This window comes from Spermophilus citellus (assembly GCF_964194105.1).
Source record: "Spermophilus citellus genome assembly, chromosome: 4".
Taxonomy (NCBI): domain Eukaryota; kingdom Metazoa; phylum Chordata; class Mammalia; order Rodentia; family Sciuridae; genus Spermophilus; species Spermophilus citellus.
This window is the reverse complement of record NC_138185.1, coordinates 128,146,003-128,171,891: the sequence shown is the minus strand read 5'-3', so window position 1 is coordinate 128,171,891 and position 25,889 is coordinate 128,146,003. Positions and strand designations below refer to the sequence as shown.

The window sequence follows — 25,889 nt, the reverse complement described above, 5'->3', positions numbered from 1 at the left end:
TAACGATGCATTTCTCAGAATGTGTCCCTGTCATCAGGCAGCGCATAGCTGCTCTGTTCTTTGCCTGTTTTACAGGGGAAGGGAAGGAAGCTCAGAAAGGTGGTCACTTGTCATGTGTTGGCATCATCACCTGGGCTGGCTACTTCCAAGTCTCATGCTTTTAGTCTTCTGTGCTCTTCTGAACCTAGAGGGAAGCAGTCACTAGTAGGGCTGTTGTTATAAAAGGGGACTGTTCTCAAGCATGATTTAAGCTCTGGCAATTTTTATGTTGTGAGATTGGGAAATTAAGAACAAATAGTCTCAAAAACAAATACTCGAAAATAAAAAACAGACTCTGGAAGAACTGTTCCTTGTTCCCCTTCCTGCTCACTCCTTCCCATTGCTTTGCCATACTTTTTGCCTGAAATTCCTCCTCATCCCAACTCACTCTCTGTCCTTCATCCTCTGCAGTTATTTCCTACAATGTGGTATGAGGCATTTGGTTGTTTATAAATAAGGAAGACTTGACCGGCCCATCTTCAAACAGCCAGATTCCAAAACACAGACTATAGTTGTCACTTCTTTATATTTGCCCAGCAGCTAGAAGTGAATTAAATATATAGGATCAGTCTGTGTTCTGTTGGAAGATACATTGATGGGCTAATTTTTTTCTCATTTGCTGGTTTTAGAAAATGCAGATTTGGCTGTTGTGAAAAGTGTTTCATTAATTGTTTTTAAATTATTACAGAATTTTGAGGATATATGAAAAGAATAAAGAACAATTCCCTTTCATTTACTGATTCACTCACTTAGAAATAAATCATTACCAGCACAGTTGAAGCCCAAGGTGGCATTTTTCCTTTCCATGAGCAGTTTTTCATGGCACTCTTAGATATGTATTTACTCCTAAGCAATTTCTAGTACTGTTTTGCCCATTTAAAAACTTTTTACTAACTTTTAAGAGTAATTTTTGTTTACTGTGTTGTTATTTGGTGTGGGTTCAATAAATAGGGGTGTTTGTTTGGTCTTTGATTTCATCTTTGTGTATAGGCAGGGCCCCAAACTGGGTGCTTCCTGTTATATCTGATTTTCCTTTTCCTTTTCCTTTTATTTTTTCAGTACTGGCGATTGAATCCAGAAGCACTGTACCACTGAGCTACACCCACAGCCCTTTTTTATTTTTTTAATTTTAAGATAGGGCCTCACTAAGTTGCTGAGGCTGGCCTCCAACTCATGATCCTCTTCCTGCCTTAGCCTCTCAAGTAGCTGGGATTATAGGTGTGCACCGTGTGACTGGCTGATTTTCCTTTCTCATAGCGTAGTTATACAAATAAGCTAGTGGAAAGAGAAACAAAGAAAGCCCTACTCTGTTTTTCTTCCCCAGGTTTATATTTCTGGGTAAAAAAAAAGATTTGTTTAAGGGCCCAAGCCATCTTTCCTTAAGCTCAAGCCTCTACTCCCTGTTTTCTATTTTGCTAACCAGCTTTGTATGCTTGCCTACCTGGACTCCTGAAGCTTTGTTTGATGTGTCCTTCCCTCCAGTGTGTATGTTGGTCTCTTGTTGCATGTTGAATGCTTGCTGTGGGATACATGCCCTGCCAGAGGTCAGGCTGAGACAGAGCTTTGCAAACTTTGCACAGTAGCATCTTTAGCCTGGCAAATGCAGACCCTGTGTGGCCTCAGAGGGGCTACAAAGGGCAACCACAAACCAGAAAATCTATGATTTGACTTTAAAAGCTATGAGAATGTGGGTTCAATCCCCACTATTGCAAAAGTAAATAAATAAATCAATAAAAAATAAAATTTATGAGAAGGCTGCATCCTCTCCATAGTATATCTGTATTTTTTTTCTTGTTTAAATAATGACTGGCTTTTCTCTGAATTTTCAAAGTTATGATGGTACAATTTTTTCCCTTCTGACTTTGAGATTTGCTGGTACATTGACATAACATATGCAATTTGCTTTAACATTATTAATCTATCTTTCCCTGATGAACTATAAGCTCAATTAGCACAGGATATTATTGGTTTTATTCACTGCTCTTGTCCCAGCAATGTCTGGAAACAGCAGGTTTAAAATAGGCATTTGTTGAATGAATATACAAACCTGACCTTGAGAAGCCCAGGAATATAAAGGATTACAACATGGTCCCTGTCTTCTGGGAGATTGTGGTATAATTGGAGAGAGACCCATATGTGTAGCATATATGAAAGATAATAGCAAGTGATGAACATCAAATTGGTGACAAAGGCAATGCAAATTTAAGGAAAGGAGCAACTTCTGTGGGCTTAGATGATCTCAGAAAGCTCCATGGTAGGAGGCGGAGACAGCAGATGTAATGGAAAGTGCATTAGACCTGAGGGTCACTGCACCTCCCTAAGCTCATTTCCTTCATTCTTCATTGGTTGCACAATATTTACTGGATGCCTACTGTGGGTCAAGACTCGTGTTGGGAGTTAATATTTATCAGTGAATAAATATGATATAGTACTCCCCTCACAGAGATTAGTAAAGAAAACAGAGATAAAACATGTGATTCTAATAAAGCCAAGGACAGCTGTAATCAGAAGGGAGCCATGTGGTAGGGAATGACCCAGATCTTGTGTAGGGGTCTGAAGGAGGAAGTGAAGCTCATACTGAGCATAAGAAAGAGGAGACCAGAGGAGAAGGAGTGGGACTGCTCTGAGCAGAGGAATTGGAAGTGGTCCAGGAGGCTGGATCCAGGAGGAGATGGGGAGTAAGGGCGGAAGAGGCTGATCAGGATGACAGAAGTCAGACTATGAATTTGGACCTCACTCACAAGGCAGTGGGAGGATTTTAAGTTGAAGATATGTGGGTCTGGTCCTCAGGAACGAAGTCTAGGATGAAGATATGGATTTTGGAGTCTTCAGGGTATCAGTTAAAACTTCAGGGACAGATGAGTAATATGAGAAAAGAATCCCTTAGACAAGACTTTGAGGAATGCCAGTATTTAAGGTAGAGGAAGAAGAATTGTGAAAAGAGACCAGAGGAATAGGAGGAAAACAACCATGTTGCTGGATTGGGTGGTCCAAGACCTGGCTTAGCTCTGACATTCTGTGGTCCTGCAGAGCTAGGATCTGAGCCAGGTCACAAAAGCAGAGCACACAGATAGGCCATGAGAATAAAGGGCATTCCAAGTAATAGAGCTATATATGCCAACTTCCCAAAAAGAAACAGAGGACACACTCAAACGGAATGACTTGAGAAATTTTTAATAAAGAGACTATTTACAATGATGTGGAGAAGGTTGAGGGAATGCAGCAAGGCAGAATTCTGGCACCAGACAGTAGAGACCCTTCACCACCCCAAGGCCTCAAAGCAGCAATGGAGAGCAGTGGGGGGATGTGACCTTCTGGACCCCACCTCCTTCTCCTCCTGCCCTCCAGTTCCCTGCTGATGTCTCTGGTTGGCCAAATAGAAGCCAGAAAGGACAGGAACACATTGATGCTATCTAACAATACTGTTCCTGAGGCACAGAACAGGGTGGGGAGTTGATAGGAGGGGCAAACAAAAGCAATCCAAAACAATTCACTTGGAAATGGAGGGGTTTAGGTAAGAGTGTACTGGTTTTGTTTTAAAATATTTTTTAGTTGTCAATGGGCCTTTATTTTATTTATTTATATGCAGTGCTGAAATTCGAACCCAGTGCCTCACATATGCCAGCAAATGCTCTACCACTGAGCCTCAACCCCAGTCCCAGTATACTAATTGTTTTATTGCTGCTGTAACTAAGCACAAATTCAATGACTTATAATTCAGTAACTAAGCACAAATTCATCACTAATTTATTGTCTTACACTATTTTAGAAATTAGAAGAGTCTCAGTGGGAGCCGGGCATAGTGGCACATGCCTGTGATCCCAGCAACTCAGAAGACTGAGGCAGGAGGATCATGAGTTCAAAGCCAGCCTCAGCAACTTAGTGAGGCCCTAAGCAACTTAGTGAGACCCTAAGCAAGTCTATCTGTCTCAAGATAAAAAGGGCTGGGGATGTGACTCAGTGGTTAAGTGCCCCTGGGTTCAATTGCTGGTGGTGGTGGGGGGGGGGGAGAATCTCAATGGGCTAAAATCCAAGTGTCAGCAGGATTGTCCTGCTTTCTGGATGTTCCTGGGCTCCTGGCCCCATTCTGTATCTTCAAAGCCAAAAATCGCATCATTCTGATTCTCTGCTTTCTGTCATGAAATTTTGATGTCTGACTCTTCTGCCTTCCTATTCCATCTTTTAAGAGTTTTGGATTCATAATTACCTAGATAATCCAGGGCAGTCTTCCTTTTTTAAGACCCTTTATTTTATCACACCTGGTCTCTTTTGCTATGAAAAGCAACATACTCACAGGACTGGAAATTTGGGGCTAGACATTAAAATATATATATATATTTTTTTTTTTGGTTGTAGATGAACATATATCTTTATTTATTTTAATGTGGTGCTGATGATCGAATCCAGCATGTCATATGTGCAAGGCAAGCACTTCACTATTAAGCTACAACCCCAGCCCTAGGGTCTAAGCATTTTTAGGAATCCATAATTCTGCCTACCACAGAGAGCAGATAAACCACTTTGGCTGGAGCAGAGGTCTCTCTAGGAAAGTAATGGGAGAGAAAACAGGAAGATCAGATTAAAACCAAATTATGGGGGCTTTGGATGCTAGATTATCTGAATCCCATTTTGTAGACAAGAAGGAGCCATTGTAAATTCTTGACAGGAAAGTGGTTTGTTAGCAACCTCCCAAACTGCTGGGATTATAGGCGTGTGCCTCCGGTCCTGGATTCATCAATATTCTTAAAACTTTTTTATGTTCAGAGTTCAACTTTTTTAAAATCACTTTTCAATGTCTGTTTTTTTCAAATAGTCTCTCTTCTGAGCCATTAAGAGTGGTAACAGCAACAACAAAATCTGTAAAAGAACTAATCATCATTGATCCTAGGCACTTAAACCTGCTCTGTAATTATGTGGAAATAAGACCTTCCTTTGGGAGTACTACTAAACACACCTGCATTGCCACCTCCCCCGAGGCCTTGCTTCCTAGGTTTTAAAAGAATGTTCCACAGGTGCTCCTGGGGTTTCCTTCCAGATCCCTGATACCCAATGTGCTCTTTTTTTTTAATATATATATATATATATATATGTGTGTGTGTGTGTGTGTGTGTATACATATATATATACATATATATACATACACACACATACATATATATGTATGTATACATATATATATTAGTTGTAGTTGGACACAATACCTTTATTTTATTTATTTATTTCTATGTGGTGCTGAAGTTCGAACCCAGCACCTTGTATGTGCTAGGCAAGCACTCTACCGCTGAGCCACAACCCCGGTCCCCAATGTGCTTATTTTGAGGATGGTACTCTTGGTGCTTATGTACATACAGGCAGCGACAAACACATGTTGACTGTTGCTGGTGAAGTGTTTATAGCACCTTATCAACTAAAACAGCTCTCAATTTCAGAATGGTAAATGTGATATTGTGCAACTTAAGAGTCCTTTAGGAAGGGTAGTTCAACCAGCTCATTGGATTTGTAAGTGCCTGACAGATGAATTGCATGTCTCATATCATACAATAAATTAGTGATGGCTGTCACCAGAACAAAGTATCTGGGATCAATTTGGTTTCTCTGTCTTTCATAGGACTTTCATTTATTTTTTACTGAAGTATAGCCATTGAGGCTTAAAATGGAAGGCAAAGGAAGATAGAGCTACATTTCTTGTTGAAAGGATATGAAACCACAAACCTGACCATTGTGAACAGTTGAATTAAGGGGAGGGGACAACATTCTAATAGCCCCTAAGTGGCCTACATGCAACCAGTCTCTTCCATGGCAGCCCATTCTTCATTCTTTCCTTTTGTACTGTCTTGTTAAAAACAAACAGGTATGTTGGGACACTCCCCTACTTTAAAAGTTGTGGGGGCTTCAGCAGAATAAGATCCGAGTCTCTTAACATAAGGAAGCCCCTTTATAGATGTCCCATCCTATCTTTGGTTCTTTTCTCTCCTTCCTTCCATGAACCCTCCTCTCTAATCACCCATCTACCTCACCAGCATCAACACTATCAGTTAAATGCATTACTATTTCCTGAATGCAGAATTATCTTCTATGGAAGCTCTGTAAAATCTTCTGTAAGGGACTGAGTAAAAATTTCATTTTGATTGAGAGTTTAGGAGTTGGGTGGTATAAAAAAAAAAGGAGGTAGCTAAAAGGAGGCTAGTCTAAGGGCATAAAGTAAGAAGAATTAGGGAATGTGGCTTAAAAAAGGAAATGAGAATAGAAATAGAATGGAAGTAAAAGAGAGGAGTAAAGAGCCAGGTGCAGTGACTTATTCCTGTGGTCCCAGATCCTTGGAAGGCTGAGGCAGGAGGATCACAAGGTTAAAGCCAGCCTCAGCAACTTAGCGAGACCCTGTCTCAAAATAAAAAAATAAAATGGACATTAAACAGAGACATGAGATGGGAGGGAAAGGGAGAGAAAAGGGAAATTGCATGGAAATGAAGGGAGACCCTCATTGCTATACAAAATTACATATAAGAGGTTGTGAGGGGAATGGGAAAATAAACAAGGAGAGAAATGAATTACAGTAGATGGGGTAGAGAGAGAAGATGGGAGGGGAGGGGAGGGGGGATAGTAGGGGATAGGAAAGGTAGCAGAATACAACAATTACTAATAGGGCATTATGTAAAATTGTGGATGTGTAACCGACGTGACTCTGCAATCTGCATTTGGGGTAAAATTGGGGGTTCATAACCCACTTCAATCTAATGTACGAAATATGATATGTCAAGAGCTTTGTAATGTTGTGAACAACCAATAAAAAAAAGGAAAAAAACAAAAAAAAAAACTGAACATTGAGCTCTGAACCCTCCACCTTGCACTGTAAAAACCTAGCCTAGTAAAAACAGTATCCAGTAAAAAACAAGTTCCAAATTTTTTCAACCTTTTACTCATGTCCTGTTAAAGTCTTCAAGGGCTGAGTCACTTCCCAATGTAACATATATAAACCCATAGACTTTCTGTAACTGGGGGCCATTTTCTACCCAGAAAATGAGCCCCTCTGATGGCTGACTCTGGTGCTAAATAAAAGGCATAGCTGATCCATGAAAAAAAAAAAAATAAAATAAAATAAAATGGGCTGGGGATATAGATCAGTGGTTAAGTGCATCTGGATTCAATCCCTGGTTAAAAAAAAAAAAAAGGTATTAATCAGAGTAGGATTCTTAGTAGCTTTATATGTAGAACACTTGCCTAGATGTGCAGATTTTGTCTTTTTTGTTTATTTGCAATGCTAGCGATTGAACCCAAGGTCTGACACATACTAGGCAAACACTCTACTGCTGAGTAGACTCTGTCTCAAAATATAAAAAATAAAAATAAAAATAGGGCTGGTGGTGTGGCTCAATAGTAGAGCCTCTCTAGGTTCCATCCCCAGTACTGGGGAGAAGGGCATGGGGGGATAAAGGAGAAAAGAGAAAAGTAGAGAGAGTGATTGTGTGGCCATGGTTTTAGACTCTCACTTAGTTTGATTGCAGGGGAGTTACTACTGGACAATGCTTTCTCACATAGACTTCCAAGCTCTCTTTCCTAAATGAGTCCCATTTTGTATTCTTTACATCACTCTCTCCCTGAAAAGACACAAGCATGCTTCTTACAACTGCCTTTTACAATCGATGCATTGTTCTTCCACTGTTTTTCTATGGAAAGCTGGGGAGGCAAAGGAGTAGGTTGAGAAAGCACTCACTACACTGAGAATGAGAGGGCCAGGCACACACATCCCAGCTTCATGACCTTGGGCAAGGCACTTGGTCACCTTCACCCCAGAGTCATCATCTGTAAAATGGGAATTCGAGTATCTGTGCAGGTTTTCTCACAGGATTGTTGTAAAGATAAAAAAAATAAATATCATATACTATTTATGAAAATACCTTGTAAGCTGTCACATTGCTCTGAGAATGCAGATGAAGGTAATATTACTTTTTCTTTGAATTATTTGTTCCATAGATGACAATGACAATGTAGCACTGTCTTCTGTTAATAAGTCCTGTTTACAGAAAGAAGACAACAGTATTTCTCTTTTATTAGTGCTAATCTGAAGTCTCAGGAAGCTGGACTACTTCAAGGTGCATGGTCCATGAGAAAGGCATATAAGAAGCTATGGCACTCCCCTTTCAAAAAGAGCTGGAGAAATACAAGAACATTGATGAAGATGAGCTTCTTGGCAAGCTCTCAGAAGAGGAACTGAAACAGTTGGAAAATGTTCTAGATGACCTAGATCCTGAGGTTAGTGACATGGAGCTGGAGTGGCTAATAATAGTACAAGATAAATAGCATGGTTTGGTCCCTGCACAATAGTAGAAACCCCTCAACTTCAAATGCAAATTCTATCTTCTTTTCTTCAGTTGGTTCTGGGTCACTTTTACAAATTCATAGAGAAGCCAGGCAGAGGCACATGTCTGTAATCCCTGATACTCGAGATGCTGAGGCAGGAGGATTCAAGTTTGAGGTCAGCCTTGGCAATTTAGTGAGACCTTGTCTCAAAATAAATAAAAAGGTCTGGGAATATAGCTCAGTGGTAGAGTGCCCCTGGGTTCCCCAGTACTGGAAAAAAAAATTCATAGAGAACCTCATATAGCCACTATTTAAGATTTGTCAAATATATTTCTCAAAAACCAGTTTAATGTAAATGAGGAAAAATCTTTTCAAATGGTTGGAGAAATGGTAATCAGACTTAGAGAAAAAAAAAAGGAGAAAGGATAAATTATACTGAGATTTTTCTTTTTTCTTTTCTTTTTTTTTTTTTTTGTGATGGGAGTGTGTGCAGATGACAGCACAAGATGACAGCCCAGCCCCGTCTTGCACTGTGCCGACTGGGAGCCTTCATGGGAGGGGACCGAGAGCCAGCTGTAACTACAGTACAATGAAGGCCTCATACTGAGATTTTTCAATGTGTCACCAACTTTGCTAGGTGCAGAATCTGTTGAGATAAATCATATTATCTCCCTTTAATAAGTGAAGAGACAGACTTGTATAGGTGATATTATAAATAAGATCCCAGACTAGGAAATGTCTGCTGCGGTAGTATTTAAGACAGGTCTCTAATTCCATATGCAGATTTTTATATCTCATTTCTTTTAAATGAATAATTTGATTATCCTACAATAATTAATAGATTAGAATGACTATATAATATCAAGTAAATTTTAATGGAGCTTCTAATATTTTTATTTTCAAAAGAAAAGCTAAGTAGCTTGTTATATTGATGGTACTGATGGTATTATCTTAAGCTTAAAATCAGACACTTTCAAAATAGTGATTTTGTTATAAATAAAAATATAACTAAAATTAATTATATGATATTCTGATATGTCAGATACTTTGGATATTATTTTCATTTTATTTTATTTTGAGATAGGGTCTCGCTCTGTTGCTGAGGCTGGCCTTGCACTTGAGATCCTCTTGCCTCAGCCTATCAAGTCACTGAGATTATAGGCATGTGCCACCATGCCTGGCTTTGTTTTCACTTTAAAAAATACAAGTACAGTCTTTTTTTATTTTGTAAAACTTAAGGAACAAATCTCAAGGCCTAATCAAACAGGTATTGACCTCTAGTATAATAGCCACTTACCTGCCCAGATGCTTCCACTGGAGAGAGGTTGCAAATGTAGCCAGCCATGTTGGCTTCTTATTAGAGTCTCCACACAACTGCCTGAGAGCATCTTGGGCACAGAGCTAGCCAAACCTAAGCATGATCAAAAAGGAAAGAGGCCTTGTTACCCATTCTAGAAGGCATCTGCAGAAGGCCCAGAGGCTGCTTCAGCATCTCTGCTGTACTTGAGCTCCTTGGGAGCCCTCCTCTCAGCACAAGGTATTAGAATAAGCAGGGACTTGGAGATGTCCCAGGGACCCCAACCCTCTGTCCTCACAGGTCTCTGCCTAGGTATCTTTCTCCCTGCTTCCCCACATACAGCAAGGAGGAAAGAGGGAGTGAGTAACAAAGTATCTGTCCAGCAAATATCTTTTCTTCCTGCCCACACCTCTGTTTTGTCAGAGTGCCATGCTGCCAGCTGGATTCCGACAGAAAGACCAGACACAGAAAGCAGCCACCGGCCCGTTTGACCGCGAGCACCTCCTCATGTACCTGGAAAAGGAGGCCTTGGAACAGAAAGACAGGGAGGATTTTGTGCCCTTCACTGGAGAAAAGAAAGGTAAGGACCACAGCAGCACCTCATGGGTCAAAGGGACTCTTAACGTACTGCCATGGAGAGTCAAGTGAGGGAACGGACCTGGAAATGGAAGTAAGCCCATGAACTGCATGTGGAAGTTTAAAACAGTGGCTGGTGGATACGTGCCATTCTACATTTGCCCAAACCCATAGAATGCACAACACCAAGAGTGAACCCTAAGATAAATTATGGGCTTCAGGTGATAATGATGTGTCCATATAGATTTATCAGTTATAACAAATGTTTCACTGTGGTGCAGGATGTTGTTAGTAGGAAGGTTTGGGATATAGTGGAATTATCTGTAGTTTCTGCTTAATTTGGTTGTGAACTTAAAACTGCTTTAAAAATTAAAGTTAGTTTGTTTAAAAGGAAAAATATTCATGGCAGACTGTACAAGCTAATTAAATGAATATTTAGGGTGTGATGATCTCAAATTAGTCCAATGGAGAAAAAAATCTAACTCCAAAGAAAAAGTTTTGAAAACGTGAAACAGCTTGATGGAGTGTTCCAGCGACACTGGTGTGCTTTACTAACTGCTGAAGCCCCCACAAAGCCTTTCCACTCCCTGACTAAGATGGCTGTAGCACCACACCCCTAATCTTAGAGCTATGCTGATAGGCTCGTGCAGTCCTTCCTTCCTTTATCTGGCATTTGTTGAGAACCTTCCCTATACAGAGCCAGGTACCGAGTACTGGGACTACCGGTGCCTTAAGACCCAGCCCTGATCTTAAGAAACTTATGGCCCTCAGGAAGATGGGGCTGGGAAAGCTGTAAGGAGCAAGGAGATATATCTCCACGCCAGGCTGAGCTCTGAGCCAAGACAAGGAGACTGTTAGCTTCAAGCCTGAGCTCCCGTTTGGAGGAAGAGTGTATGATATCAGTTGCCTGTCAGCTTCCTCAAGTACAGTCAGTCACTTGGACCCATGTCTCTTTGGTGATCCTATAGTAACTAGAGTATTTTAAAATACAAATCAGATCATATCACTTTCCTGCTTTAAGTCCCAGATCCTTACTGCAATCTTCACAGTGGGTCTAGACTCCACCCCCTGTCAGAATGCATCTCTTCTTCCTAACTAAGCTTCAGCCCCACTCACTGTCTGCGTTCACTTCCCCAAACCTGCCCAGTTCTTTTACATCTCAAGTTGTCTTCTCATGGACTCTTCCCTCTGACCCATAGCCCACTTTTCATATCCTAAGGCTCTCAGCTTAGCTATCAGTACCTCAGGTCTTCCATGATCTCTAGATGATATAGTCCCCTTGATTCCACCATGGTACCTGGGTATTGCTGTCACAGAACTGTGATAGTATTCATCATTTTGTTTATTTACTTTGGTGTATTTTCCACATCAGATTGAGATTTCCACAGTGGGTCTGGGTCATTGTGTGTCCTGGCACAGAAATCAGCCCAAGGGGAGCACTTGATAAGCGTGGGTTCAAGTGACTGCCATCTCTGAGCCTTTGTACCAAGGCGGTGGAAAGCAGAGCACCTATCTTCTCAGTTGGCATGAGTCAGCAGTACTGCTGTCCTCCATGTTGTGTGTATTTAATGGATCATACACTATTAGAATGTCATTTAAAAAGTAAAGTTGAACAGTAGAAGAACTGGATCAATAACCAGAGATTATTGAGGAAGTGTGGAGCTGTTTCTGAAGCCCCACAGTTGCTATTGGACTAATTGAATTGTAAAAAAAAAAAAAATTATAATGTTAAATATTTGATAAAACACCAATAAACATCAAGTATTAGGGTAGTGGCAGCATAATAAGGGGAAAGCTGTTGCCTGTTGTTCCTGAAGTAGAAGTCTGAGGAGCCACTAAGGTAGATTATCTCTTGATCCAAATTAAGCTGCAGGTGGATCATGGGGAGTTAGGAATGCAGGAGCTAAGTATAAAAGGGGGGTATAGTCATACTGCAGCTAAAAAGGATGGGAAGTAGCACAGTTCAAATGAACAGGGAGCAAGTTTTCCAAACAGAGTGGTGGGATCAGAAAGAAGTATGCAGTACCCCCAGAAGGATGAGCAGAATCATCTAGGAGTGGCAGGAGGCTATGTGAGGCGGAAGTGAGGTCCTCAGGAGAAATCTACACCTTAGTTCCTGATGCAGCCTGAAGGAAGCTGCCCCTAGAGTCCTGGGGCCAGATTTAACTCTTCAGTGCAGCTTCAGTACAGATTTAACTCTTGCAGTGCAGGAACGATCTGCATCAGCATTGCCCTGAACACTGGTAACTATTGGGTCACTTGTATACCTCATGTTTAGGGTAATCCTAAACAGTACTGGGTAGAAAGAATTAGAAAACCTGTTTTGACTCTATACGCAAGATCATATGAGAGGCTAGGGTTGTGGCTCAGTGGTAGAGCGCTTGCCTAGCACATGTGAGGCGCTGGGTTCGATCCTCAACACCACGTAAACATAAATAAAATAAAGGTATTGTGTCCATCTATAACTGAATTTTTTTTAAAAAAATCATCTGAACCAAAAAGGAAATGTTTCAGGCTTGCAGATACTATGAAAATTAAGTTTGCCGTGAGCACCAGTGGCTGAGATGTTATTGATTGGTTTGCTTTATTTCTTCATTTTTTAATCTTCTGGTCATGTTCCCACTTTGTCCCCCAGTATTTTTTCCTTCTTTCTGGGACAGGTGGCAGCTTATGTGGTGCCCAGAAACAGGATGTATGTCAGTGATGGAGGCCCTGCTGCCAAGGTGCCCTAGACAGCCATAAGCAGCTCCCTCCTTTCCCTTCTGGGGTTCCCAGCTCTGGCTCCCATTCATTTATCCAGTCGTTTGATAAAATGGTAAATAATAAGGAAATATTCAACCCCTATGATCAAGGAAATCTCCTGGAAGGTTTTCATGAGAGTTAACTTTGGGTTTGACCTTTCCTTTCCCATAGCAGTAGATGGGCCAGGCCAGCTGGGGAGACCTGGAAAGGGTCTGTGTCCCAGTTGGCTAAAACTGGAGCCAGCTGTTTGTTCTATCCAAGGTGACAAAGACAATAGAGGGGTGAGTCTTAGGGGATTCTAAAGATCAAAAGGGAAGAGACTATTTCAAAGATCATGTCCAAGAAGTCAGAGCATCTCCGAAAAAGAATGAAGACTCAAGTCAAAACCTGGGAAGAACTGAAAGGGAATGCAGGTGGGTCTAGGGTATGCGATAGCAATGGCTCTAGAATATCCTGGGTTTACCTTTCAGCCCTTGCATATGTGGGATGTGGATATGTTGGCCTGATGGAAGTTAGGAGCAGGTACTGTGCCATCCTTCCAGCAGTGTGATTTGTCAATCCATAAGTTTGGGCTAAAGAGTAAAGAATACAGATTGGCATTTTCTGAGGTCAGGGGTGGTAATAAATGGAATCTGAGTGACAGGCTGAAATGGGAACTGGTGGCAGAGAGTGCATCTATGGGAAGCAAGGAACGCCTTGCTACTCATAGATCCCCATCTCTAATTATAGAGACCCTAGTTTTTCCCTAAAATCAGGCTTGTTTGATATACTGTGTCCCCAGGTCACTGTATTAGTCCAGCTGATCACAATTGTAGCTCCCCATGTAAATGTAAAGGGAAAACTCTGGGGGATCATCAATTCCTAGTACTGTCTGGATGGTCCTGCCCCCAGTATTTACAAGGTCCAAAGCAAAAACATGAATAGAGGGGCTGGGGATATGGCTCAAGCGGTAGTGCGCTCACCTGGCATGCACGGGGCACTGGGTTCGATCCTCTGCACCACATAAAAAAAATAAAATAAAGATGTTGTGTCCACCGAAAACTAAAAAATAAATATTAAAAAATTCTCTTTCTCTCTCTCTTAAAAAAAAAAACTTGAATAGACCCACATGCCATTTTTTCCCCAAACATTTAAAAAGCTAACAAATCATTAAAATATATGTATTCTCCTAATATACCTAGAAGGCCAGAATTCTTGAACTAACAAAAATTCTATGCAGGACATCAGGCTGTTCTATGCTGTCAGCGCCTCAAGTACACACCCTGGCCCACACATTTAAGCTTCATCCATACTTCCCCCAAGGGCCCTCTTATTGTCTGGGAATGCAGCATGGGCTGCCATCAAGGACATGGATATGGACAGGAGCCCATGGAAGCAGGCTCAGGACTTTGGGAACAGGGAATGTCAAGATCCAAGAGGCCTGCAGTGCGGTCTAGCATTCTGGATGGGAATGTCCCTTTGGCCTCATGGATTCTTGGTAGGGAGAGATGTAGTCAGAAGAAGACTGGAGAGGGGCCTTCGAAGGTGCAGAGCCCAGAACAGGGCTCCCCCTGCCTAAGGCAGTGCTACAGGTGATAGGCAAGAAAGAAGCCATCTTTTTCCTCAGTGTTTAAGAACTATTTTTCAAATTTCTGTGTGACTTAATACAGGATTCCTCCTCTAATATTCCTTGTGTCTAATGGTAGATTATTGACTGTCTAGAGGTTCAGCAGTCTCAGTTGGTTATGAAATAACTTAATAATACAGGTCTTAATGGCTACAACTGCACTTTTTGCTCAATCCACTTACCCTACCAATAAGGGAGTATCACACAACATTTTTTTTCCCTTCTGATTTAAAGGAAGAGTCTTCATTCCCAAAGAAAAGCCTGTAGAAACTCGTAAAGAAGAAAAGGTGACCCTGGATCCAGAACTGGAAGAAGCCTTGGCCAGCGCCTCTGATACTGAGCTTTACGACCTTGCAGGTGAGCCTCAGCTCTGGCCCTATGACCTCTGGTATGCAATGGTACTCCTGGCAGCAGGCTTTGAGCTTCTCCATAGCTGCTGAGTATTATTATGTCACCAGGTTGACTCCGGCCATTATGTAGCTGTAGGACCTGATGCAGTGACTTCATCTCCATGAGAAAATCTGATTTTGCTCTAACTCTCTGTAAAATGCCCAAATAATACCCATCCTATAAAACTCAAGTTACTATGAGAAATCAGAAAACAACTGTGAAGGTGGGTTGAGAACTTAAAGAACTAAATAACAGCCTTTATGCCTTCCAAGGAGTGTTCACATTTTGCATGTTATTGAGTTTTATCACATTTTGTAATCACGAAATTTCCATGGAGGTCTTGCTCTTCCACATAGTCACCAATCCATCTTGATTCATGCTAAGATCTCTTTGCCTTCTCATTTTCTCAACACTAGAAACATGATAATGATAATTATTATTTTAATTGATTTTATATGCAGACAGTAAAAGCTCAAATAGTACAAAAGAAATATAATGGAAAGTAAATCTTTCACTCCAATTACCTATACCCTTTCCCATTTCAGAAAGAGTTTCTGCTGTAGGAGACTGAGTAGGAGGATCACTTGAGCTCAGGAGCTATGCCAACCTGCACAGCACAACAAGACTCTGTCTCTTTAAAAACAATGAAAAATTAAAATGAAAGATTTCTTGCATATACTAGCATTTTTGTACATTAAGTCTCCTTGAAATATATATATATATATATATATATATATATATATATATATATATATATTACACATACACACACACACACACACACACACAGTGTTATTAGGGCACCAAAGGGAAAGGTGCCTTGAAAATCAGTCCACCAAAAAATCAACTCAAAGTGGCTCAAAGACTTAGGCACTAGAACAGAGACCCTGTGCCTAATAGAAGAAAATGTAGGCCCAAGTCTTCACCATGCCGGCCTAGCATCTGACTTTCTTAACAAGACCCCTAAAGCACAAGAAGTAAAATAAAGAATCAATAAGTGGAATGGATTCAAATTAAAAAGATTATTCTTGGCAAAGAAACAATAACATGGGCTGGGGATGTGGCTCAAGCGGTAGTGCGCTCGCCTGGCATGCGTGCGGCCCGGGTTCGATCCTCAGCACCACATACAAACAAAGATGTTGTGTCTGCCGAAAACTAAAAAATAAATAAATATTTAAAAAATTCTCTCTCTCTCTCACTCTCTCTTTAAAAAAAAAAAAAAAAAAAAGAAACAATAACGTGAGGAGAGAGCCTACAGATTGGGAGAAAATCTTTATCACATGCACCTCTGCTAAAGCATTAATCTTTAGCATATATAAAGAACTCAAAAACTGAACCCCCCAAAATAAGTAACTCAATCAATAAATGGGCATAGGAACTGAACAGACACTTCACAGAAGAAGAAATACAATCCACCAACAAATATATGAAAAAGTGACATATCTATCAATTAGAGAAATGCAAATCAAAACTACTCTAAGATTTCATCTCACTCAGAATGGCAATCATCAAGAATACAGGAAACAATAAATGTTGATGAGGATGTGGGGAAAAAGGTACACTTGTGGGACTGCAAATTGGTGCAACCACTATGGAAAGCAGTATGGAGATTCCTCAGAAAACTAGGAATGGAACCACCATTTGACCCAGATATCCCACTGCTTGGTTTATACCCAAAGGACTTCAAATCAGCATAACACAGTAATGCAGCCACATCAATGATCATAGCAGCTCAATTCACAATAGCTAAACTATGGAACCAACCTAAGTGTCCTTCAATAGATGAACAGATAAAGAAAATGTGGCATATGTACTCAATGGAATATTACTCAGCTTTAAGGAAGAGTGAAATTATGACAGTTGCCAGTAAATGGATGGAGTTGGAGAATATCATGCTGAGCAAAATAAGCCAATCCCAAAAAACCAAAGGCCAAATGTTTTCTCTAATATACAGATGCTAATTCACAATGAGGTAGAGGGCACTAGAGAAGAATAGTGTTACCTTAGATTAGGTTAGAGAGAAGTGAAGGGAGGGGAAGGGAAGTAATGTGGGGATAGAAAACATAGTAGACATTATTAATTTATGTATATATGTGAATATATGACCAATATGATCTGCAACATGTACCCTCAGAAAAATGAAAAATTATATTCCATCTATGTATGATATATCAAAGTGCATAAATGCATTCTACTTTCATGTATAACTAATTAAAACAAATTTAAGAGTTAACTAAAAAAATAGTCCACTGCAAGAATTATTTTTATTTTCCTAGAAGACATATATAATAATAATCTTCCTCCCAGCAGAGCCAGCTATGCCTTTCTCTAATACATGCCACCATCTCAGCCACATTTTCATTTCTTCTGTGATGATGTCAGCTGTTGATACAAAGGTCATTACTGTGAACCCCTCAGAGGTCCCTACAGAAGATGAGGCACCTGCATTTCCTGATGAAGAAGGTGCTTTGCAGTAACTGGTCGTCTTAGCCCTGTGGTTACTATGGAGAAATCCTATCATGGTTACTGCTCCTCCTAAGGGTTGTCTCATAGTCTCTACTGGAATTGCCCAAACGGAGAATGTAGGGCAGGACTTCTATTCCCAGAAAATGCCTGAGAAAGGAGAAAGGGAAAAACACCAATCATTTGGAAGATTCTAGATCCTGAAATCCATACAGTAAAACCAGAGAGATTATCCACATAGACAGCTGTCCCTGTTTATCCTGACTCAGCCTTGGTCCATCATCACATGCTCCCCAGGAACTCAAGAGGAAGCCTGGCTGGGTGGTTGGCAGCATCTTCTCTTGGGTCAATCTTCCAGAAGACTAATAGCAGCTCCAGGAGTGTATGGACTGACAAACAGTCAGGTTTAGATAAGAAAAAGTGTTAGTGCATTGCCCATATTATTGTGGCAGATACAGAGCAGGAAGGAAAGGTCAGAAGATCTCTTAAGACTTTGCCTCCCGTTCTTGGCCATATCTCATGTGGTCAGTGCCCAGAATCTAGTTCTCAGTCCTGCTGTTCTAGAGATTTGATTTTGTTAGTATACATAGAAGCAGTCAGATTAGAGTAGGGTGATGAGAACTGACCTGTTAGCCAGATTGATAGGAAACAGCTAAAACAAAAATTAAAACTTCTGCTGGGTGTGTTGGTGAGCACCTGTAGTCCCAACTGCTAGGGAGGCTGAGACAGTAGGATCACTGGAGCCTAGGAGTTCAGAGCTAGCCAGACAACATAGTGAGACTCCATCTTTTTTTTTTTTCCTGGCTCTAGGTTTTGAACCCAGGGCCTCACACATGCTAGATAAGCACTCTTACACACTCAACCCTGAAAACTCATCTTTTAATCACTAAATAAATAAAATTTGGAAATGGGACACAAATTATAAGTAGAAGTTCCTTGGTGAGTATAGGGCTAGAGCAAGGAGTGTTTGTTGTATGATCTCAGTGGGTTGTATTTACTAAAAGAACATCTCCCTAAGACAATGCCAGAGCCATGGTAACAAGTTATTTATTTATTTAGCAAGAATTTGCAAAGCATGTAGAGCAGTGACTGACACATAAGAGGAAGTCATGTAATCCTTATAATAGATAAAGTATAATCATTATCTCTATTTTAGAAATGAGAAAATAGGTATTTAGTAACTTCCCAAGTCACACAGTATGTGACAAAGTTAGGACTCAAACTCTGACTGCTCTGGAGTCCCTTTAACTATATTTATTTACTTATTTTCACTTTTTTTTCCTTTTTCTTTTTTTACAGTGTTAGCGATTGAGCTCAAAGCTTAATGTTCCACCTCTGAGCCATACCCCAGCCCTTAATTCTTATTCTTGTTGGTGCTAACCATTTGCCCTTCCGTGTGCTGTGCTGGCCGCCTCCCTCCTTTGCAGCTTACAGTGTGACTGATGAGAATCTCAGGCTTCTCTGTTGTATTTTCACTAGCTTTGGCCTGCCTCACTCATCTGCCCCAGGGTAGCTTCCTACATAGTGTGCTGCCTCCTAGTGCACATTCTGTGTAATAAAGAAGACTAACATCAGAATGCTTAACTGACCTTTTATTGCTGGTGTCACTTTTATGTCCCACCAAGGAACACTGATTGAAGGTGGGGAAAGAACAACTTCTTTTAGCACTGAGAGATAGGGAGGCTTATGCTAAAAGAGAGTCTCTATCTTTCTGTTTTTGCCTCTGGAAAGATATATGCAATAATCTATATAATATTAGATCTTCAAAATCCTGAGACTCAGTCCCACATTCTCATTTTGCAGATAGAAAACAGAATGGTTGAGTCTACTTAACTAGGGGATCCAAACAGTTATTTAGTGATTGGGGAACATAAGTAGACCATTGTTTCTCAGACTCGAAATGATTTTACACATTTAGATATAGAAAGACATTTAAGCTTGCTGGTAGTCTTGGAAGGAGGGTTTTTAAAATAAGTTTCTTTAGCACTTTACATATACCACACACCGTGCAAGTAAAGGGAACCTAGAGACTTATCTTCATAATCTAAAGAACTGTTCTTCAAGGAGCAAATTAACACCATGAATATCCTAACATGCTTCTCCAAACTTAATGCTCATTCATTGTTCCTTGTTTTTAGCTGTCCTTGGAGTACACAATTTGCTGAACAATCCAAAGTTTGATGAAGAAACAACCAACGACAAAGGTGGCAAGGGGCCCGTAAGAAGTGAGTTGATGTGGGATTGGGGTCCATGAGGCTTCGGAACCTCACACGTTGCTGGTAGGAGGAAGGCACTGTGTCATTTCATAAGGATCATCAGACTCTGTACAGTCATTCAGAACAGAGAAGCTGATGAGAGGAGCTCTGTCTGGCAGTTTAACTGGTACTAGCCTGTGTATTTTGCCCAGAGCACACTTTCTTAGTAGGTATGTTCAGTAAAAAGAGAAAATTGTTGGTTAAAAAAAAAAAAGGTTACATAGCCAGCACTGAAGGTGAAGTTTCACGTTCCTAAGGGTGTTTTAATCGATGATGATAACATGACAAAGTTCTCTTCTCTGTTCAAGTGTCTTTTTGTCTCAGTAATGGATGCTTGCATTAGAATTTGAGTACCTCCTTCCTCCAGAGAGCATGAAGGACATGCTGGAGTGGACTTCCTGGCCCAGAGAAGTTCCAATCCACTGTCTTCTATTTCAGTGTTTCCTGGAGAAGTGTACAGTTAATTAAACTCTCTCAGTTACGCATTCATCAGTCACCTAAATACCTACCTTATGTCCAGAGTGTTCTAGGCTTAGATACAAATTAAAAATGATTCCTACATAAAGGAACTTATCTGTGCAGAGTAGGGATGGACCCCTAATCAGGCAATCTTTGTACAGCGTGATCCAGGTGCTGTGAAAACTCACAGCATATCATAGCTTCGCTTGGATTAATTATATTTTATTCCCACTGATGGAGCTTTGGGAGATGCCTTCTAGTCAGTAATGTATTTATGAACTAGCATTTATCATGGGTAATTTAGCCAGACAATGAACAATATCCTTTTTTCTTTTCCTTTTTTTTTTTTTCAGATTTTGTTTCCCTCCCTCTCTTTCTCCCTTCCCTGTTTCTCTCTCTCCTATACCAGGGATTGAATGAGGGACACTTTACTACTGAGCTACAACCCAAGTCCTTTTTATTTTTTATTTAGAAACAAGAGTCTCACTAAGTTGCTGAGGCTGTTCTCATATTTGCAATCCTCCTGCCTTAGCTTCCCAAATTGCTGGGATTACAGGCATGTGCTATCATACCTGGCTGTTTTTTCCTGTTTTTCTTTTTGTTTGTTTGTTCATTTTAAGAAATAGAAATCATTATTTTTATTTATTTATTTTTATGTGGGCTGCTGCGGATGGAACACAGGTCCTCATGCATACTTAGGCAAACACCCTACCACTGAGCCATATTCCCAGCCTTCTGGTGTCTTATGTATTTATAGATATGAAAGGCTCATCTTTTTAAGCTTCATTATCAAAGGGTAGCATTCTAACATGCTTGCTATTAGCAATCCAGTACATGATCTTCTGAGTTGATACACACACACACACACACACACACACACATACACACACACACACACACACAAGTATCATTGACTTCTTTTCAAAATGTGATCTCTTAACAGTACGTGTATGTTTATTTCATTCTTGTAATGAATAGATAGCATCCTGTTAGGTTATTATGCTAAATTTAACTATTTTCACACTGATTAACATTTGCTTATCAGATTTTGCTATCACAAATAATTTATCAGTAAATATTCCTGCATGTATATCTATGTATTTATGCTCTCTTCTTCTGTAGGTTAGACTTCTAGATATAAAATTGCTAGGTTGTATAGTATGCAAATTTAAATTTTGATATGTAATATCAAATTACTCTCCCAAAAATATTTGCATGAATTTACATTCTCACCAATAAGATATAAGGATACTTCCCCCATGTACACACATTGTTGCCACTCTAAATCTTACCATTTTTTAGTTTTTTACTAATGAAGTAGTACCTCATTTTTAATTTTGGAGTTTAATTATTTTTTATGTTTCTTGGTTGAGTGACAGTTTCTTTTTTGCCTTTTTTATTTATTTTTCCCATATTTTTATTGATGTATTATAATTATACACCAATGACTTCTTGTTACATGATCATGATATAATGATATAATTTGGCCATTATCATTGCCCAGTATTTCTCCTTTCCCTCTCCTCCATCCTCCCCCTGCTCCCCTTCCTCTACTGATCTCCCTTCAATTTTCATGAGATGTGCCCCACTGCTTAGGGCCATAGCCGAGTTGGAATGAGGCATAGCATTTTTGCCAGAACGGAGTGGTTGAGAGGTGATGTGGTGATGCCAGCAAGCCATTGAGATGATAATGGTTATGTTAAGCTGTGTATTCAATTGTAATATTAGACCCCTGCTGTCCACCTCAGCCTGCTACTTTGGAGTTCTCACAGGGATTCCCGGAGAGTTCCCATTGGTTGGGGAAGTGCCTGAGGAGGGATTTCCGGTTGGTGTGTGGTGTGTCCCGGGAGAAGGCCGCTTGCCTGGCGTTAGCGGGAGTGCGGAGAATAAAGAAGTTCCTGTTTTGAACCTACAAGGCTGTGTGGCGGCTTGGTTATTTTGTGCCCAGCCAGACTGCGGCACCTCACCTTTCCTTTCCTTTTTTCTCTCTAGCTTCCACATGAGAGAAAACCTATGACCCATGACTTTCTGAGTTTGGCTTATTTTGCTTAACATAATTAAGCAGCATACCTCTTCTCAAGCTTCATTTATTTTCCTGCAAATGACATAATTTGAGTGACAGATTATTCTCAATGTACCAATTTGTCCATCTTTAATTAGGTTGTATTACCGATATGTAGAAGCTCCGTCTATATTAGAATTAGAATATTAACCCTTTGTGTGTATATATAAACATATATATATTTTTTTTTCTATTATTTGCTTTTGAGAAATCTTCCATTCTTCTTTTCCATTCCTTTGTCTTTTCATATCTTCCTCAAACCTAAAATTCTAAAACAGAAATCAGAAGAGGGTGGAGTATGATCAAGAGCCCAAAGGAGTATTAAGATTCAGGAAGTGCAGGCTTGGAGGGTTAGCTTAATGGTAGAAAACATGCTTAGTTATGAGTGAGGTCATAGGTTCAATCCCTAGCCACTCCCCCCCACCAAAATAAATAAGATTTGGAAAATGAAAAGACTCATGATATTTTTTTTGCATCTCAAATCTGTGGTCTAGTGATAATAGTCTGAAAGTAGTACATATGAGCAGCAGTAACTGCCCACAAGTATCTTGACAGTTGAAGTTTGCTTATAGAGCCTTCCATACTTAAAAATCCATGCAGTGTTATCCACTCAGACTTCTCTTTCTCTCTTTCTCTTTCTCTCTCTCTCTCTCTCTCTCTCTCTCTCTCTCCTTTTTTTTTTTTTTTTTTTTGGTACTGGGCACTTTATCACTGAATTACATCCCCCATCCTTTTTTATTTTTTTATTTTGAGGCAGGGTCTCACTAAGTTATTGAGAGTCTTGCTAAATTGCTGAGGCTAACCTTGAACTTGCAATCCTCCTGCCTCAGCCTTCGAATCACTGGGATTATAGGTGTTCACCACCACTCCCAGCATGAGACTTCTCATTGTGGTTGAGAAACCAATCTTCCAAACTTTAACTCAGAGCTATGTCACTTCCATGCTTGAGAATAAGCCTACCGTCATTGATATTACAGTATTATTAGAATCAGAGCACATGGAAGAACTACCATTTTGGGAGGAAGTCATCTCTATTTTGATAGGAGAGACTTTGCATTTTCTCTTTTAAATCAAAACTTGTGTTTTAGATGTGGTCAAAGGTGAAAAGGTCAAGCCAATATTTGAGGAACCACCCAATCCCACAAATGTGGAAGTCAGTCTGCAACAGATGAAAGCCAATGATCCCAGCCTACAAGAAGTCAACCTCAACAACATCAAGGTATTTCATTATCATTGTCATCAGCCACCTGATTTATCATGAGGTCAGAAAATCTATTGGAGATGACCGGTGGCCTGCTTTTAATACCCATTTACTGGCCTTTGTTATCACTGATTTTGAGGCAAGATATCCTATGCAAAAAAAGTGGATTTTTAAAAAAAGCAATTTCTAGAATTATTTGAAAAGAATCATAGTACTCAGTTAAACATAGTGCATTAGTTATATCGATTGCTGAATAACAAATTACTCTGAAACTCAAAGGCTTCAAACAACAAACGTTTATTATTTCATACAGTTGTGTTTTCCCCCCAGTTCTGGGAATCAAACTCATGGTAGGCAAGTTCTACAGCACTGAGCTACATCTCAAGCTCCTATCTCACACAGATGTGAGGTCAAAAATGTGAGAATGACACAGAAGAGTAGTTGACTCAGGGTTTGAACTGAGGCTATAGTGAAACTCTTAGCCAGACTCCAATCTGAAGGCCTGATGATACAGAAGGATCCATTTCCAAGATAGCACACCCATGTGTTTTTTCCAGGAGGCCTCAATATCCTCATTAGGGCTGCCTGAGTGTCCTCACACCATGACTGCTGGCTTCCCCCAAAAAAGTGATCCAAGAATGAAAGAGCAAAGAGAAAGCCCTAATACCTTTTACAATCTGGTCTCTGAAGTCACAGATTGTCACTCCCACTTTATTCTATTTGGCAAAAAGTTAATTCTGTTCTCAAAGGGAGGGGAAGGGATGTTATGTATCTAAACATTGCTTAAGATATTTGGCCAATTCCTGGCATTTAATAATAACAACACCTTTATTGAGTATTCACTACATGCCATATCTCTTGCTAAATACTTGAAATTTATTATGTCATTTAATCCTCAGTGAGACTTAATGAGCTTAAGTTGCTAAGGTCGCACATCTACAGTGCAGCCAGGACTTGTTTACTGCTAGCTACACCTCATGTCACCTCCCTCCCCACTAGTCAGTACTGTGCTAAGTGCTGTATGAAAGAGTACAAAGATGAGTAAGATTTAGTCTTTACTTTGAAAAACTTATATTAATAGAAAGACATGAATCAATTAAAACATGATGTGTTAAGCCCCCAATTTATGGAATTGTAAGGGAGGAAAATTTTAATGCTGCCTAGGAAAGCCAATAAACAAAAGAGGAGGTATTTCAGCTGGATTTTAAAAGATGAGTAGGATTTAATCAGAGAAAAAGACAAAAGGAATTTTCTGGCAAAAGGAAACCACATTTAAAGATATGGAGGAGAGACAGACCATGATATATTAAAAGATTGGCAAATAGGGCCATCTGCCTAGGCTATAGAGAACAAAGAAATAATGACCAAGCATGGTATGTGTATAATTCCTTGGTTAGAGAAAAGAGAATGCCAGAATGCACTAGATTCCCTTATTGGACTCTTAAGTGGTGCTATGGGCTCAGGATAGCTGGTTGCCTAAGAATGGGACATGAACCCCTTTTCAAGGGGTTATCACGTCATCTAGCTATCTAAACATACACGGTATTTAAAATAATAATAATGACAATTTAAGAAACATAAATGGTATTTACAAGTTGTACGGGGTGCTAGTTCAGAGATAGAATATGTCCTTAGCACAAGGCCCTGATTCAATCTCTGCACCAAAACAAAAAAGAAGTTGTAGGACTTTAACTTGAGGGTAGTGTGTTGTAGAATGGTTTATCTATCAGCTAGCAATGTCTTCTCTGTTTTAGAACATTCCGATTCCAACCTTGAAGGAATTTGCAAAGGCTCTGGAGACCAACACTCATGTAAAGAAGTTCAGCCTGGCTGCAACCCGCAGCAATGACCCTGTGGCCATTGTGAGTAAAATTCTCAGAAATATAACATGAATTTTTAATTCACTTGAAACTTTTTAATTGGTTTTTAATTAATAAACAATTTTTAGATATGGTAAATTTAAATTGTGCATAGTTAGTAAGTGGAATTAAAGTTAAATGAGGGTAAAACTTCACAATCCAACAGTGAAGCAGTTTGAATTAACATTAGAATCTCGTTGGTTTTACTCAAGAAACAAAGTAAGTTTGGCATTTAGCTAAATAAATTTTTAGGGTTTGTTCTGTACTTAGTACAAATTTTCTGAAACTTTTTCTTCCATATTAACTTTTTGTTGAAGCCTTTGGATCCTGCCCCAAACTCCTGCAGGAACTTGGCACATATAAAAAAAATGTTAAAGTGTATTTCATTTTAATTTTTTAAATGGATTAACATGTTAACAAAGTATTTTAAACAACCAAATGCAGAGACACACTTTTTTTACATTCTGTTGACAAAAATATGAAAAAAAAAATCAAAATCCCTATTCCTTCTATGCATTTTAGGTACTTCAGAAGTCCCTTAACTCAAGTAAATACTACTAGTTATCATTGTTATTCTTCCTGTAGTACTTCTCTAGAACGTAGTTTCTTCAAATAGTTCAGGTTTGCTGATAGGATCAGGTG

At 39.8% G+C, this 25,889-nt stretch overlaps 1 protein-coding gene across 1 annotated transcript in view; it reads left to right on the top strand.

Annotated features, from left to right (window-relative positions):
* Nucleotides 1-25,889, top strand: part of TMOD2 (tropomodulin 2) — a 45,862-nt gene that overhangs the window by 5,106 nt on the left and 14,867 nt on the right. Inside the window, exons 2-7 of the mRNA XM_081290090.1 lie at nucleotides 8,092-8,289; nucleotides 10,058-10,214; nucleotides 14,793-14,915; nucleotides 19,550-19,636; nucleotides 23,276-23,406; nucleotides 25,143-25,250. Of these exons, the coding sequence (XP_081146216.1) occupies nucleotides 8,164-8,289; nucleotides 10,058-10,214; nucleotides 14,793-14,915; nucleotides 19,550-19,636; nucleotides 23,276-23,406; nucleotides 25,143-25,250 (732 nt within the window). The 5' untranslated portion in view covers nucleotides 8,092-8,163. The remainder of the gene's footprint in view (nucleotides 1-8,091; nucleotides 8,290-10,057; nucleotides 10,215-14,792; nucleotides 14,916-19,549; nucleotides 19,637-23,275; nucleotides 23,407-25,142; nucleotides 25,251-25,889) is intronic.